The sequence below is a fragment of the Pleuronectes platessa genome, chromosome 19 (assembly GCF_947347685.1).
Source record: "Pleuronectes platessa chromosome 19, fPlePla1.1, whole genome shotgun sequence".
In the NCBI taxonomy this organism is placed as follows: Eukaryota; Metazoa; Chordata; class Actinopteri; order Pleuronectiformes; family Pleuronectidae; genus Pleuronectes; species Pleuronectes platessa.
In genome coordinates this window covers 16,142,065-16,160,247 of record NC_070644.1, presented here as the reverse complement: position 1 = coordinate 16,160,247, position 18,183 = coordinate 16,142,065, and the positions used below count along the sequence as shown (strand labels likewise).

Below are 18,183 nucleotides of genomic sequence, written 5' to 3'. Positions count from 1 at the left end.
TGATGTGAATTCACGACACACAGATTTTAGTTGTTCTGTGCTTTCATGGAAGGAGGAACAAAAAAACACAAACTAGGAAATATAAATAAACTTGATTGTCTATACCTTCTCTTTGCTTACATGTTTGATGAAAGGTACATTAAATAACCAAATTGTTATATTTCCCAATGTGGCTCTTTTGACAGATTTCTGCAAACGGCATGATGTGTGAAGAAGACCAAGGATTTGTATTCAGCAGCCTCTCTGTATGTTAAACCACCAGAGGAGGGAAGTAGAGGACTGCAGAGTCGTCTGTGCTGAACACTGATATGAAAACATCAAGGATAACCCAGAAATCTTAAGTCCCTTTCAACTTTCCATTTGTGTTATCTCACCCTTTTGGATATTAGTTTTCCTTAAAAAAAAACAAAAAAACAGTCCCTCAGTAAATGCTGTATAATCAGTGACAGTATCATGGAACAAATTACACCTGGAAACAGAGTGGAAAGTTACCTGAACATCTTTTTTCTTCCAAGTTGTGGAGGAACATCCCATTCTCTGCATTCTCTCAGTCGGTCCGATAACAAATTGTCTCCTGCTACTGCACCTGAGCAGATAGGAGGTTCGCTGACAGCCAGTTATTTTATAATGCCGGTGCAGGACTCTCCAACAGCACTGTTTCCCTCTATCATAAATTTAGTCATGGTAGATTCCCTGAGCCCAGAATCCGGCTACATTCACAGGTCGGCACAATGATGTTCCGCTGACAGGCTGCGGCTGCATTTATTTATGTATACAGAAAAAAAACACTGATTCAGTTTTTTTCACTCTGCTGCTTTTCAGGCGAGTGTTTCAGTTTGTCACAAAGTTTGACTACACACAGACAGTTTGGCACATTTTTGCTGTGAGCTGCCCACCAGCCACTGTCACAGGTGTCCTCTCTGCAGGGGTTTGCTCGGCTTTTGAATATTTCAGAGGCTCCATGGCTCCTGCAGAATGATGGATTGGCTCCTCCTGCCCCATATTAAGTCCCTGCTGGTGACAGTTGGTGCAAAGGACGGACTCCACAGCCTGCAGTGTCCTAAAATACATAATAAAAATTACCTTACTACTAAATCGCATGTCTTCAACTTCTGTTGTATCTACTATCAGACGTTCACATTCACGATTAGACATGTATTCACACTAACTACTCGTACACACACACACACACACACACACACACACACACACACACACACACACACACACACACACACACTTCCTGTTTAGTTCCTGGAACCTTATCCATAGTTTTCTTGTGTAACCTTAACCCTTAACCTTAACCTAACCTTAGCCTAAACCTCTAAACATGTCTTCATCTATAACCTGAATGACTTACCTTATGGGGACTTGCTTTTAGGCCCCAATGTAAACAGATTTAGGTCCCCACAACATGAGTTAAACTTGGAACACACACACGCACACGCACACGCACACGCGCACACACACACACAGACACACACACACACACACACACACACACACACACACACACACACACACACACACACACACACACAGGCAAGTCTCTCTCTGTAGTTGTGATTACACTAACTGATACAATGCATTCATTAGGCCCTTACCCTAATCTAACCCTAATTCTAACCCCAACCCTAAAACCAAGTCTTAACTCTCAAACAGCCCATTGCTTTTGTGAGGACCAGACAAAATGTCCTCACAATGTCACATTGTCCTCAAAATGATAATTGAACCAAAATTGGCCCTTATAACTTTAGATAGTCATTTGCGCGTGCACAAACACACACACGCACACAGACACACACACACACACACACACACACACTCTGGTTCCTCGACTCATCAGAACTTTGCAAGGACATAATGACCTGATTTATCTGTGTGCGTGTAATGCATTAAACAACCACTAATGATGACTCAAGGACAGCCATGCATATGATACAACACTCCACATTAGTTACAGATAGAAAGTAAATTATAATAAAGCTATTATTTTATGTCTCATAGGTTGAGGTGTATTGTTGTTTTTTAGGTTATGGATGCTTTCTGCATTTGGAATGAAATGAGTGTGGATTGTGTGTTTACTTGTTCACACACACATACACACACACACACACACACACACACACACACACACACACACACACACACACCGAGGATACTTACCTTCACTCTAGAGACCAAAACTTTCTTAGGCCTGGTTTCAGCTTTTCTTTCTAAAACTGTGAAAGTGACCTGCAGTGAATGAGCCACACTAGGTAAACACTGCAGAAACCTGAAGCCACCGCTGCTGCACAAAGAGCTGTTCACATGTTTAATCAAAGCTCGACTCAACACGCAGAACCTCAAAGAGTCAGTTGTCGTGACTGTGGTCGCCTGTTTAGTCAAGGTTTATATTTGTCAAACAAACCAAACCACACACAATCTGACTCAGCACTTCCTTGGGCCGTTGAAAACACGCCCACCAGGTCTGAAGCCGATGACATGAACGTTTCTCGAGATAAGTTAGTCACATACAGACAGAGATTTCTGAAACTGACAATAAGTGTCAGTCCTTACAGCTGAGAAAGTGTGTTGTTGTGTGTTTGTCCTGTGAACAGTCGACTTCATCTCATGCGTCATCCATCAAACTCTCTACTTTGACCTCCATCACCCACTTTTTCAGTTAACTACATACACATTAGTTTAAAAAAACAACTTACAGGCATATTTACTGGTCTTTCCTCACCCTGAACATTTGGAGCGATATTATCATCAGTTTATTTATCATTTTTAATGTGACGCACACATCTCCATCCATCACGATCACCCTTCACTCAGCTAACACCGAGCATTGTGGCCTCGCCCCCTGCCTCTCTTCAGTCTCACCTCAACACATTCCCTCTCCACCTGGTGAACAGCTGAATGGTGGTCCGTGTCTTTCATGTCGATGGATCGCTGCAAATGCGGCCATGAAGGTCACGGCTCGTTCAAACTCATCCCGGCGCTGAAATGAACTTTAAACACTTGATCAGCATAATAGTTTTGTCTGCTCGCTGCACTGCTATGCTGACCTGTGTGATTCCCGCCGATAGGTCATGCCAGATAATTAAAGTGAGGAGCTGAAGGAAATTCAATACGCTCTATTACAACCACGGGAGCCTTGGACCCGGGGGAGACCTTCGTATTCATAGATGTGACGTGGCGGATAAAGCATCAAGTAGCTCTGAGTGGCCGTGGACACTCAACTGGTTTAATGTGTCAGCGCTGACTTCAGTCGTCTTACACAACAGATCGGTGCGATAACACTGTGGCTGCACAGAGGGGACAACCTGTTAAATGCTTTTTAAACGACTGCTCTGATTCCACGTCCCCTTGACCTTTTCTCAATCGATGCCTCGACTTTAAGAGCTACCTGAGCACAGAGATCGCATTAAACACAACCTTTAACTCGTTATGAATATGACCAGTGAGACAATGAGAGATTCATTTGAACCAGTGCAGGGCTGTTTGCTTGGGTTTGTTCCTGGGAGAAACTGAAAGTCCTGAGAGATCTGGAATGTTGCTCCTGCTTTTAAAAACTCCAGAGCTAATTTGGCCAGTGTGATAATAACATTAGGTTTAACCCCTTGTGGAGGAATGTCGCGAATTTATTCCTCAAACCCAATTCCGGCTTTAATGCCACCGAGGTGATGATTGTGCCTGATGGTGCAAATACTACACATACCAAGGAAGGTATTGGAAGCACTCTGCCGCCATCTAGTGGTCGGAGTGGAAAATACATACTAGCGCTTTGGGACTATGCAGTTAGGTTATTTTGAGGTATTAAGCTGTATTTGAAATACTGTGATGATGGAACAGCAATAATGTACAGAAAAATATGTTTTTATTCCATTTCAAGCAAAAGCACCAATAATATACCTACCAGAGACAGGAAATGTGTTAATTAAGGTTATGCCCCATTATGACTAATGTCGCTAATTTGCCTCATACCTTAATTTTATATCTATTGTATATGCTATATTGAAATCAACAATCTCCACTTAATCTAGCATCTGTATGACATTATATAAAAAAAACACAAATAATATGTTTTTATATAATTGGAAATTAATTCAGGGAGTAAGTGGTTAAGTCGAATCCAAAACCTGTATAATTTAGGCTTTTTTTTGTAGCTTGATGTACCTCCACGACATTTTGGTTTCATACCTTCATCTGCGCTTGTACCATGTGCTGCACCCATCCACACATCATCTTCCTCAAGGTGAAGTCTCTCATCTCCTGCTCCGTCACTTCTCTGTCACACCAGTTCATTAAAAGTGAAGCCGAAGCTCCTGCTCCAACTCCTTTCAGAAGGACCCTTCCCTCCTGCTCTATCCCCTGACGTGTGTGGGCAAGAGTTGAATTCAATATGACCTTTGGTGGAATGTGACGGCGGAGAGCTGCCAGAGCCCGGACTGACAAGTCGGCCGATGATCGTCTCACCACGCCAGTTTGAAACGGCTCCTTCACACTCCTGAGTCCTCCCCTACACAACCTTACACCACCATGCATCAGCGAGGAGCTGCACTCGTGACAGCCTCCCTCTCACACACTGACTGTGGGGACAAATGCACTGTGGCGCGTGGACACACACAATTACATATACATGCTGTCCATCAGTGGACTGCACAGGACAATTCTCCTGCACACACTATTTCATCTGAGGTGATCTGAGAGGTTAATATCTGTCAGCTCAGAGGCCTCTGGTGGGAGATGAAGAAGATGAAGATGTTGTTTCACGTTCCTCTGATTTCAGTCTATGGAGACATCCACCAGTCATTTCTACATATTTCTACAGATGTTAGTGACATCAGTCCATAAGTCTTTACAACTGTCTATTTTTAAATTGTCTGTACGCTCTCTTGCTAAAACCCAAGCTTCAGCATCAGGGCTGCATCAGTGGTTTCATTGGTTCATTGTGAAGGTTATGTTTTCATCTGAGTTTGTTTGTTCATTATTTAGCACCTGATAGAAGGATGCAGTATCTATAAGACAGGAAAGATTCAAGAATCAGTTACATTTTGGTACCGATCTAGATCAGGGGGTGGATCTGTCATATTTAGGGAAACTGACTTATAGAACTACTTATAAAAATCATAGGATTTTTTAATAAGCAATAACCTTTAATAGATTCCATTAACTACAGTAACAGCAGTGTATACACACAAGGAGTCTTAATTCTATCACTTTGGTTTGCTTCAGACATAATTTCAAACCGGATCAGATGGACGAGCGGCTGTGTGCCCCCCCCAAGGGGCAGGTGCTCCCCCGGTGGCCGTCCAACCACACCAGTTAATTAACACCACTCAAGTGAGTCAAGAGGAGGGAAGAGAAATGAGTGCTCTTAGTGGTGCCACATCCCGACCTGCACCGGCACACACAAGGGAGACGCTCGGGGAATAACAATGAACCGATTCAAACTAACATGGTGGTAAATTAGGAGAATTCAGGGAGAAAAGGTGCATTTGAAAAGCAGAGCAGATGTACAGCCTGTTTACAACCGAGCACAATGGCAGGTGTAATTAATGTGTGTAATCTCAGGGCTGCAGCACTGAAAAGTGCACTTGTAAATAGAAGTATAAACACTCAGTCAAGGGTCAGTGCAGTTAACATAGTAATTGATGCCTTTTATCTCCATCAAGCAGGTTATGTTTTCATCAGCGTTTGTGTATTTATCTATTTTAAATGTGGTAGTTCGCAGGATAACGCAAAAACTACTGAACTGATCTCCATGAGATTTTACTGAGGGGTGGAGAATGAGCCAAAGAAGTAAAATTTTGGTGCGGATCTGGATAATGATCTGGATTATGATCTGGATTATGATCTGGATTGGCCATTTGTTTGTTTGTTAGTTTGCAGGATTAGGCAACAACTACTGTAACTGATTTCCTTCAAAGAGGAAGAACCCATCAAACCTAGATGTGGATTTGGATCAGCCGCATTTTCTTTGTTAAACATTACAGGTTGCTCCACAGTTTTGTGAATTTCTTAATATATTTACTAAATAATTGGGTTCTTTGTTTAAAAGATCAAATCTGTAGAGGGCTCATATCTAAGATAAGGGGAAATTTGGTACCAATCGGGATACTGAAATAGATTTTGTATTTTTTAGGAGGCTGATCTTAATTCATCATGGTAACAAATATTCCTTTCAACGATATTTTGCACGTGTTTAATGAAATGGTTTACATTTCATTGGATATGTATCTGATGCCATTCATGTATCTGCAATATGGTGACAAAAGGGCCAGATCAGCCTTGGGGGACGTCTCCGAATGCTCTTCAAGTTAAACTTATTGTACCTTAAAGTTTGGTTCTTCATTATTTGAAGGAGGTCACCTTCACTTTCAACTTCCAATTTTTTTTAAAGTGAGTGAGAGCTAAAGTGTGACTCCCATCGGGCTCCGGTTCAATGTTCCCGACCACTCACTTAGTTGCGACCTACAAATCACTTCCATCTTCAACCAGGCGTCACGTAAGCTGCTGAATTTTTCTCTGTCAGGTGACTTTACTGCTCTTATGAGGCAGGGGTGTATTTATATATAAACCTGTTCATAAAACTAGTCAGAGGACGAGTCAATGTGATGTGACTGACGTGACGTGGTTTGCATTCCTGACGACCATTTTAAGAGTAAACATGATTCCGGAGATCAAGAGACAGCCTCTCCCAGTCGGTGTCTGCAAGCTGTCATGTCACCTTCATCCGTCTTCCAGCCCCGGCTCCTTTTCAGTGACACTAAATAATTACACACTCAGCCCACACAGCCGCAGGACTGAGTACGAGTGATGGACTGAAAAAAGAAAAGTGACCACACAACGCTGATAAAGTCATCCAGGTTCTTTTTATTTTTCTACAAAAATATTTTACATTAAAAAAACCACAGCTTGAAATTTACACAGTCCACCTGTTTATTTTTTTTTGCAGAAACCATGGAATATCTCAACTCAAATATATCTGTGTCTATATTTAAACTGTAGGTAAATATATCTGCAAGAAGAATACTGTAAATCTATCCTGTGAGGTCGGCGAAGGACGTCACCAATAGGAGCTTAGACTGACGAAGAGAAAAGGCTCAGTGGACGATAATCTGATCGAAGCAATATGGAATCACAATCTATCCTTATTTATTACCAAAAGAATACAACCAAACCAAATACCGCCTCTGATGATGGCAGCGAGTGTTTGAAATGATGAATTGGTGAAGATACAGCGGTTCCTCAAACAGGAGGGAGAACAGCAGAGGGATTAACTGGAGGATAATGACGTTAAAATAAAGTCTGGGATCTCCTGTCAAACAGGAAATCATTAATTTGTCTTCCCGTCCCCACATCCCAGTGTGAACTTTTCTCCGTGGAGCCGCACTGGAAGCTTTCCACCTGTCTGACTGCTGAGGCCGTTCATCTCACCTGTCGACATCCCAGCATGCCGTTCCTGAGTGTTTCTGTCCACCTCCCATGGGGCCTATCATCTGTAAACCTAGCTATCTAGAAACTCTACATCCCAGCGTACCTTTCACCTGTCCGCCTCGATGCACACCGGCGTGTCAGTCACCCGTCAAACCACAGGATCTATGTGTCTAATGTCACTCTTTGCCCTGCTCTAAGTCTTCCAGGCAGCTCCTCCTGTCGGACTGCCTCTGTGATGGATTGATGGAGCCGAACCCCGACCGTGGCCGTGACCAAATCCTTGACTGTAACCAATTTCACTGGTGAACGCTGGGAGGCAGTGTGCAGCCTGGCGAGCAAGCTCTGCTCACCAGGCGCCGCCTAAAGCAACAGACGTTACAGAGAATACGCTGTAATAAGATTAATAGATTTAAAAACAAGGCCACAACCGGGGTTGGTTCAGCCTGGCTAGACAGAAAGTCTGGATACAGAGAGAAACTATGGAATGTAAAGATGGACGATATGGTGGCACTCCAAAAGTGAAGCCAAATCATCTTGAACGCCCCCTTGTGGCTGGCTACGGTATAGGCCCCTTCTTCCTCCATGTCGTTGGATGGGACATGGACCAAACTACAAAGTCTAAATATTTGTAATTACTTAAGGACTGTCCTTAACACACTGATGTATGTTTAAGTGATCATGTTTGGTTTTAACTTGTTATTTGATTGGTCGAGCCTGTGTACCCACATGTTGTTTTACAGTAATAATAAACATGACTTAAACAGTAATATAAATATGGATTTCCCCTTGTTTCCAGTCTTCATGCTGAGCTAAGCTAACCAGCTCCCGGCTGTCGCTTCCTGTTTAGCGTACAGACATTAGCGTTCGATCTTCTCATCCAGACCTTTGTTCCTGTGTCTCTCTGCTTGCATCCCACAGGGCCATTCATTATTGCTCTAAACTTGTACATGAAAGAAAGTAATTATCATTGGTGCTGTTCGAATACTTCCTTATTTAGAGTGAACACATCAAGTCCCAATCATCAATTTGTTTTCCTCGCAGCAAAAGTTGAGCCAGTTGAGAAGCCAAAGAATAGAAGTTGTGATTCTGTGTAAGGATGGTTCTACCACTGTCCTTGTCAGTGAAAGGACGGCTACTAGGGATGCCCTAGTATAATAACATGTTAACTGTATGCACTAGGCTCACTGAGCTGGAAGGCTCCTTAGATGACACTGAATGGCATGTGAAATAAATAACAGCAAAAAACATACCAATTGATATTTATATGAACAAATGGTAGAGTTTGTATTTCGCGTCCCGCGGTCCTCCTCTGGAGAGTCTGTCTCTTGCGCCTCAGCTTGAGAACTTGGTCCCGTGCTCTGGTATCATAGCAGTTCGGAGCTGAGGGCCAGCGAGAGCGTCCAGAGCGGCGGCAGCAGCCAGAGGGGGGAGGGGGAGTGGCGGGCGCCCAAAGGCGAGGCGGAGTCCGAGGTGCAGGAGCACACCTCGTACCCGTTCTCCGCGTGGTCCGGCTGGCGGTGCACGTTGACCCTCGTCTCCGTGCTCTTGGGCTCCGCGTCGGGGGAGTCCGACTGCATCTCCGTGCACAGCAGCCAGTCCTTGGCGATGAGGCGGGGGTAACCTGCCTCCACCTCCATGTCACTGCCCGGAACTTTCCAGTACTCCTTCCCCTTGAAGAAATAGGACGAGCCTTTACAGGGAGAGAGAGAGGAGAGAGAGAGGGTTGGTATTTATTTGTGCTATGAGACACAGACAAAACAACATGACCTTCCATTATCTATATTACTCATCCTTTGGACAGGTCAGCAGCGGATCACAGGCCGACCTATACACCTCGTTTTAGACCAAAATTATCAGGTATATGCATGTTTTTTAAACACGGGCAACTTGTTATACAAAGGCGTTTGCCTCCCTGTTTTTTTCTCCCTGTGAATCATGTTCGATGTCCCAAATGCACCAAACACTGAGTCACTCAAGGGTCGTGCTTCCCTCATGGAGACAATAAGAACTTTTGTTGACAACAGGCTAATTTGACCCAGGAGTACATACCCATTGTACCCATTGCACCCATTGCAAACAAAAGCCAGATGTTAGTGGGAGCTGGAGGACCAGGAGATAGACACAGAAAGACCCCGATCGAGACTGTGATTCTAAACTGGAACCTTCTTGGTGTGAGGGATGTGATCCAACAGCGGAAAACAAGTCAATAACATAACAAATGTCCTATAGGGGTAAAAGTTGATCTCACCCTCTCCCGCCCAAATATTATGGACATTTACTATTAAAATACAGCAAACAGAAATATATGTGCTAGCTTATTGAGATAGACAGATGTACAATAACAATACGGACGCTCCTCTGCTCCCTCCTTCAACTTATTTCTCTCTAGAATTGTTGTTATCACACCAACTCTCTCCCCTCATTATCTTTCATATCCATCTCATAAACCTGTGATTTCTCAGGGGCGTCTGTCTCTTGACGCTCCTCTCTCTCACCGCTCACCATCACTTGTCACTTCATCATTACGTAGTGTTTATGCAGGCAGTTTTGTTTCTACACACACGCACGAGCGCACACGCACGTCAGAAAGCATCGAGTGGGGACCTGGGAAGTTGGCAAAAGCTCCGACACAACACAGACCTCTAAACACAACACGGAAAAAAAGAGGCTCCAGACGTTCAGCTGGGATCCGCCGCTGGGAGAGAGGGGAAGCTGAGCTCTCCCATCGAGAGCGACCTGAAACAAGGTCTGAGCACCTCCAGCTAATTAGTGGTTTCTGTTCCAGTTTTTAACGTCTACAAGTTCTTTATCAGACCTTAATCTGGACAAGGTGAGGGGAGGTTTCCTCAGAGGGGATCCGCTGGGTAAAGGCTGCCAAAACAATGTGAAGGTAAAGTAAACATTATTAATCCCAATGGAGGAAACGTGTCCAGAGCGTTGGGCCTATTATACTTGCTCAGCAGCAGAAGCAGGGAATCTCCCGAGGTCCAACTCAAGATCCAAAGCTCTAATGTAGTCAGAGGAACACGCTTATATGATCATTTTAAATGGTCAGACATAATTATCATGATATATTATATTATATCTATAGTTTTCAGCAAAAAAATTGCATTGATCTACATCTTAGGCAACATCCATACGACTACAACCAAGCATTACCTCTGCAGCGAGAACGCTTAAACTGGATTTCAACCGAATATATGTAAAACAATTATGAATAGGTTATCTTATTAAAATATTCATCTTTTAGAGTTATTCTGCACTCGAGCTAGAAGTAAACACAAATCTTTAGTTGTTTGAAAAGTTAGTTCCCAGATATTAATTCGCCCCAACAAGATAAACCTCCATAGATTTCCTTTCTTGCTAAAAGCATGAAAGATGTGTCCCTGCAGTGAAAATGGCCTTCACCGCTTCTAATATTATTTGTGACTTTCAGAGCGAAGGATAACAACTGTCTTATTGATTAATTTCATATTTTGGGACTCATTAAGTCTCCTACGATTGTCCTCCACCTCCTCCTGGGCCGCACAGTGATTAAATCGAGTTATGAAACCAACTCTCAGTTTCGGCCTATTTAGTCAGGGACTCTAAATCTCAACGAGCTTATTAATATACTTCTCAACTTCTTACTCTGACTCTGGGAGAAACATCGGCACAAATAAGCTCCAAACAAAACAACAAAATTATGTTTACACCCAAATGATGAATATATTGTGTATGCAACCAAAATATCAAGAAGACAAGATGCAAAAAAACACTGAACCTGCGTAAAAACTGTGTTCACAGATATAATTCGAAGTGACGCTTCTTGATGAATGTCTCTAATTATCGTAATTTACTTTCCAGTACTCACTAATAACGACTCCTCATAATGTGTAATGTCATGCAAATCCACACACTATTACACAGGGCCAGCTGTGAACACACACACACACACAGATAGATTTTTACACTCGCATATGTTTGTGGGGTGTTTTATAGAAGGTACTAGAAATTTGAGAGAAGCTAAAAGGCCGGGATGGTTTACAGGCACAGATGCATCTGGAGAAATTTTACAGATTCAGGCATGACATGATACAGTAATGGTCTCATTACCTGAACCCCCCCCATAAAGCTTTAGCCACTCAGAGAAGGAGTGGAAAGAGAGGAGGGGGTGGGTGGGAAGGCGGGAGGTGGGTGGGAGGTAGATACTAAATGGATCCTAAAGCAAATGGCTAGGAATCAACTAATTATCAGTAATATTTAAAACAATACTTAACTGAAGTGAGTACAAAGTAAAACTAGAACTACATATAATTATGCATAGATTAAAGTGTGTTCCTCTGGAGGCGTACAAATACATATATAAGTAAATAAAATAGTAAATTATTATAAGAAAAGAATGCTGAAACTTAGATGAGGAAAAACGTAACTTAAAAACCAAAGCAAACATATTGTGCATAGATAGAAACGTGTTTTAAAAGAGGTGGTATTCCACATATCAGGAGTTATAAGGAGAAGGAGAGAGAGGGAAACACACACCAGTAGATAAATATGCTTTAAAATAAAGCTTTACATTGGTTTATTAATTGTTCATTAAATATGTTGTGGGTAAATATTGCCTTGGGCGTTCTGAAATGAAAAGTCTAATTTATTCTGAGTAAGCTATTTCACTCACTTGGACACTGTGGTAAATGTCTGAAAGTGTTAATTTGTACAAGGAGGAAATTCAGACGAATCAAAGCTGAAAACCGATCGAGATCCAACAGGACTGAAGAAGTTTCGTGCTCAGTGAGCTCAACGTGAACCGTGACCTGGAACTCGCCCTGATGGCCGATCAAAGCAGTTAATTGGCCGATTTATATTTTGAAAAAGGTCGCCAGTGACTGATGACGACTTTTTCTAAGTTAATGTCAATTGCTGTTTAGTGGGCGACCATATGTCACAAGGCTACGAGCCAAGTCGAGGCCGTTAGCGAGGGAACAAGACGTGCGTCGTCCATCTGGCGCCCGACACTTCTTCCCTGATGTGTTTCAGAAATTACACTATAATTATATTCTGGAACCTGTTTAATTATATATGAACAGAAGGCAATGGCCCCGCTGCCACGATCAAACACCACAAAGGTCTACTTCATCAGGCGGAAATGTTTGGAAAGGCAAAGCCCTTCGGAGACTCCAGTTGTCCCCATGCACCACATATCACCAATATTTGATCAACGCCGATCATTTTTACTCTTGGAAGTTTCAAACACCAAGCGTCAATTAGGGATAACTTTCAAATTGAAACAAACATAAATCGTATAAAGCGGTATTATCGGATTTCAGTCACTGAAGCAACAAAACCAGCTATAAAACAAACATAAATATCATCTGTGATCCAAAACAATGAGCTGAAAGCAATAACAACGTGAAGGGGAACTGTAGAAATGGAAAAGGACCTGATATGAAAGACTCGGAAAAAACCCTCAATCCTTGCTTTCAGATTGTGCACCAATGAAAAAATAAAGTCGACTTTTATTATTCATAACTTCCAATAGATCCTCCTGAGTCCTGCACACCGTTCTGTTAAATCTGGCAACAACAGGATTGTTACACAATTCAATACTGACAATTTGGTGCAAAAAACTAATCTGATTAAAAAACATATATCTAAAATTAAACTGTGCTTGTGGTGTGTGAATGAGGGCTGGAGGCACTGGAGGTTGACTGCTGTGAGGAAAGTAACTGATGAAGATACCGTGAATCTGAAAAGCAGTCTGTGAATGGGACTTTCTTTCATTCCCCTTTTTCTTGCTCTGGCGCCATTTAGCCCTTTTACAAGCCGACCGACCCCTCGGCCGTTCAAATGACAAACTCCGGTTCTGCCTCGGAGCCGGGGCGGCGCTGTATCAGAAGATGGATCTGCAGAACTGGATCAGGATCGACTGCAAGGCATCGATTGTATTTGGGTCAACGCTGGAGGAAGGACCCGCCATGGGACCTCTTAAATTAGATAATGATCAGTGTTTCTCAGACGGTGCACCCCCCCCCCCCCCCGAATCTGACCGACTCCGCCGAGTTCACAGGGGCAGCATGGATTAACAAGAGGTGGCCGGCCTGTGGATTTGTAACAAGCAGCACGGCGCTCCACAGCGTTTGCAGTGTAAAGGTCAGGGCTCCTGTTGGCAAGCTGAGCTGCAGAGTCTCACCAGCTCTTTTCTGCTACACTGACTTATTGTCTGTAATCTAAAAAAAAAAGTTTGTTGTCTGGAAAGTTGAGCCGCTCGTATCCAGGAGGTCTCTGAAGGGAACAGACACACCGCTGTCGATTTCATTTCCCACAACCGCAGCTCGGAGTTTGTGTTGGCGTATACACCATATTAACTAGAGCCTGTGTATCTGTATCTGTGGTTACTCATGTGGAAGTTGGTGTACAGTGTTCATTTGTATTATAAAACCCTTGTTTTTTATTAAACACAACAGTTTAAGCGTTTTTCATATAAAAGTTGTTTCCTTCTCAAAGATTTAATTTTACCTGAGTGACGCGAGTTTCCCCTGATTTTTAACAGCTCCCCTCAGAGTCACATAAAACTCTGTAAATCTGTTCATTTCATTACTTTTCCAGTGTTGAGAAAATGTCTGTTTATCACTCAGTTTCAAATGTGGTCTGTTTTAACTCTAGTGTCTCTCTATAGATGCAGAGCATAACGATTTACTAAATCGCTCTGCATCCCGAAAAAGCTTAACTTCAGCCCTAAGTTTAGGCTGAAGTGCCTGGAAATTCAAAGTAGTATCCAAATGAAAGGGAGTTTTTTAGGGCTACTCACTGTCCGACCACCTCATGGCGTCGTCCAGGTGCGGCGGCAGCCCCTTCCACAGCGAGCTGTCTTTGGGGTAGCCCTGGTCCATGCGCCTCAGGTGGTCATCGTAGCGCCAGTAGTTGTTGTCCTTGAAGAAGTAGGTTTTGTCGTTGTGCAGCCAAACAAACGCCGCGTCGATGTCTTCCAAGGGCAAACCAAAGTCACTGATCGCACGGGGGTAACCTTCCTCCACGTTATTGTCTTTAAACACCCAGTACTTGAGACCTGAGGGGGGAAACACAGATGTTATTAAAGTCTATAAACAGTTAAACGACTTATGGAGGCAGATGATGACACGCGATATGTTCACCTTTAAAAAACACAATCTTGTGGTCCCCAGGTCGCTCGTACACGGCGTCGATACTGTCCAGATTGGGCGGCAGGCCCCTCCAGAAGCGATGGATCTGAGCCGGGCGAAGAGACACCAGATGCTTCTCTCGAGTTAGCCTCCAGAAGTACTTCCCTGTGACAGACAGGAGCAGGTTAGAGCCGTTTCATGATATCCTTCAGGAGTACAGTAATTATCATAAATGAGTCGTTAGCGGATACACGTCACGTATCGTTGTTTTGACATAATTATTCTCAATTTAATATTATTCAACATGTTTTGGCAAATGGAAGCTGTCTTGTTTTGTGTTATTCAGACTCACAAATGAGCCAAAGAGATACATTTCAGCCAGACAGCAGACAGCCCGGCCACTACAGCCACATTTTGTCTAGGCTGCAGAATCTGTGATGGTGTCTGAGTCTGTGCTTCGGGCCCTCGGAGCCACACATGACTTTCCTATCGATCGCTGGAGCCACTCTGTGCTGTGCCCTGTCCCGGTCCCTTACTCATTCGCTTTGTCTTACTCCATTCTCCTCTGTTTCTCCCGTCACTCTCTATCTGTCAGTCTGTCTGTCTCTCTCGTTCACTCTCTGCTCTCGAGCTTGAATACCTTTGAAGAAGAAGGCCTCCCCGCGAATCTGCGCCACGGCATCGAAGTGACTGGAGCATCTGTCTGGGGCGTCTCGTGCCAGGCTGACAGGGAAACAAATTGGAGGAAAGGAAAAAGAGTTAAATCCATTTGCACACAAAAATAACCAACCATGGGAAGACTGCGCCCACCCACTGACCGTCAGAACATGTGGATGCATGTTGTCCCTACAATAAAAACAGGATAAACAGTGTGAGGTGCCCCATCGCATTCATCCCTGGGCCTAATAAGTGATTTAAAGCAGTGATGTGGTCGGCCTGCCAATGATGAAGCCATTAGCACCACAGGGCGACCACTGTGAGTGGGAGGCCGCCAGCCCTTGTACTATCAACAAAGATCTCCATTCAGGGCTCCATTAACACGACACCGCGGACTAGTGGGCAGCATTCGTGACCTTTGTCAAAGTGTAATCCAGCTCCCCCCCCCCCCCCGCACCACGTCCTGACTGAGGTGCTGGAAAACAAGTAATGAGGGCAGGGCAATGAAAAGCCTGATGCGAGGGTAAGTGGGTTTTATTTGCCTGTTCGGTTTGGAACTGCTGCGTAGACTTTGCATGTGGGAGGTGCATGCAGGGAGGTCAGCAAGCGTTGGTGTCGATGTAGGTTGAAGCTCAGTTTGATCACGTAAGCTGCCCCCCCGTTGATTGCTTTAATTCACTGTATCAGAGTGCAGGGATCTCACAGGCAAAGTCTCTGCTTGAGTAACATCTACATGATTAACACTCTGCTAAGATCGAGAATTATGGAGCTGCAACTCTGCAGGAGAGAAACGGAATGAAAGTCTTTTTTGTCCTGTGAGTTCAACAAGACAGTTTTCAGCCATATGAAAATATCATTTTTTTAGATATTAACCAGTGTCTCCTGAAACCAGATCATCTCTAAAATTCATGATTGAGGTGATTAACTACCCTTTTCGGAAGCCGTCAGTCGTCCATCTATAGATATACAGTGCCTTGCATAAGTTTTCACCCCCCTTGGACTTTTTCCCATTATGTACTGTTACTAACTGGAATTCAAATAGACTTAAATAAACTTTTTCCCGTTTGATCAACAAAACATGCATAGTACTTTGGAGGTGCAAAATAAATTTTATTGTGACACAAACAATAATGAGAACAAAAAAGTTGACATCTGTTGGGTGCATAAGTATTCACCCCCCTGTGTCAATACTTGGTAGAACCCCCTTTTGCTGCAATTACAGCTGCAAGTCTTTTGGGGTATGTCTCTACCAGCTTTGCACATCTAGAGATGGAAAGGTTTGTCCATTCTTCTTGGCAAAAAAGATGAAGCTCAGTCAGATTGGATGGAGACCGTCTGTGAACCGCAATCTTCAAGTCTTGCCATAGATTCTCTATTGGATTGAGGTCTGGGCTTTGACTGGGCCATTTTAAGACATTAACATTCTTTAATCCAAACCATTCCTTTGTAGCTCTGGCTGTATGTTTAGGGTCATTGTCCTGCTGGAAGATGAACCTCCGCCCCAGTCTCAAGTCTTTTGCAGACTGCATCAGATTTTCTTCAAGGATTTCCCTGTATTTGGCTCCATCCATCTTTCCCTCTATTCTGACCAGTTTCCCTGTACCTGCTGAAGAGAAGCATCCCCACAGCATGATGCTACCACCACCATGTTTCACTGTTGGGATGGTGTGCTCAGGGTGATGGGCAGTGTTGGGTTTTCGCCACACATAGCGTTTTGCATTGAGGCCAAAAAGTTCAATTTTGGTCTCATCTGACCAGAGCACCTTCTTCCACATGTTTGCTGTGTCTCCCACATGGCTTCTGGCAAACTCCAAACAGGATTTTTTATGGATCCCTTTCAACAATGGCTTTCTTCTTGCCACTCTTCCATAAAGGCCAGATTTGTGGAGTAGACGACTAATAGTTGTCCTGTGGACAGATTCTCCCACCTCAGCTGTGGATCTCTGCAACTCCTCCAGAGTAACCATGGGCCTCCTGGTTGCTTCTGTGATTAATTTTCTCCTTGTCCGACTCTTCAGTTTGGGTGGACGACCTCCTCTTGGTAGGTTTGCGGTTGTGCCATATTCTTTCCATTTTCTTATGATGGATTTTATGGTGCTCAGAGAGATGTTCAAAGCTCTGGATATTTTTTTATAACCTAACCCTGCTTCATATTTCTCCACAACTTTATCCCTGACCTGTTTGGTGAGCTCCTTGGTCTTCATGATGCTGTTTGTTCAGTAATGATCTCCAACAAACTCTGAGTCCGTCACAGAACAGGTGTATTTATACTGAGATTAAATTGCAGACAGGTGAACCCTATTTACTAATTATGTGACTTGCAAATGTGACTTGTGAATGCAATTGGTCGCACCAGATCTTTGTTAGGGGTTTCACAGTAAAGGGGGTGAATACATATGCACTCAACACTTTTCAGATTTTTATTTGTAAATAATTGTGAAATCCATGTAATATTTCCCCCCAATTCCAAATGATGCACTATTTTGTGTTGGTCCATTACATAAACTCACGATGAATTAAATTTTAATCTGTGGTTATACCATGACAAAATATAGAAAAGTCCAAAGGGGGTGAATACTTATGCAAGGCACTGTAGTTTGGGAGCCTAACTGATATGTTGCATGTAACCATCAAACAGATTGCCCTTAAATTTAATGTCAATTACTGGCTTCGCTCTTTGTCTTCTTTCCTGTGGAGCCGCCCTCATGTCACTTTGCCAATAAGAGCCATTTATGTTCCCCAGAGGATGATCCCTGAGGTGATCTCACCTTCATCTTCCATCTGTAGCCAAAACATCCACCTCTACATATCCACTCCTCATATTTATGATCCCTTATTTATGATATTTTCTGATCATTCTGAATATTACATCCTCTCCCCTCTAATGCCCACCTCAGGCTAAATGATAAGTTAATACCCAGATGGTCATGACAGGTTCCGTTATGGTGGCTAGAAGAAACAGTAAAACCGAGTTATTGTG

At 43.3% G+C, this 18,183-nt stretch overlaps 1 protein-coding gene across 1 annotated transcript in view; it reads right to left on the bottom strand.

Moving 5' to 3' along the window:
* Positions 1 to 7,658: 7,658 nt before the first annotated feature.
* The window catches only part of LOC128425390 (matrix metalloproteinase-17), a 28,471-nt gene continuing 17,946 nt past the window's right edge, over positions 7,659 to 18,183 (bottom strand). Inside the window, exons 6-9 of the mRNA XM_053411980.1 lie at positions 15,187 to 15,269; positions 14,559 to 14,711; positions 14,216 to 14,473; positions 7,659 to 9,118 (exon numbers count right to left, since the gene is read on the bottom strand). Coding sequence (XP_053267955.1) covers positions 8,793 to 9,118; positions 14,216 to 14,473; positions 14,559 to 14,711; positions 15,187 to 15,269 — 820 coding nt within the window. The 3' untranslated portion in view covers positions 7,659 to 8,792. The remainder of the gene's footprint in view (positions 9,119 to 14,215; positions 14,474 to 14,558; positions 14,712 to 15,186; positions 15,270 to 18,183) is intronic.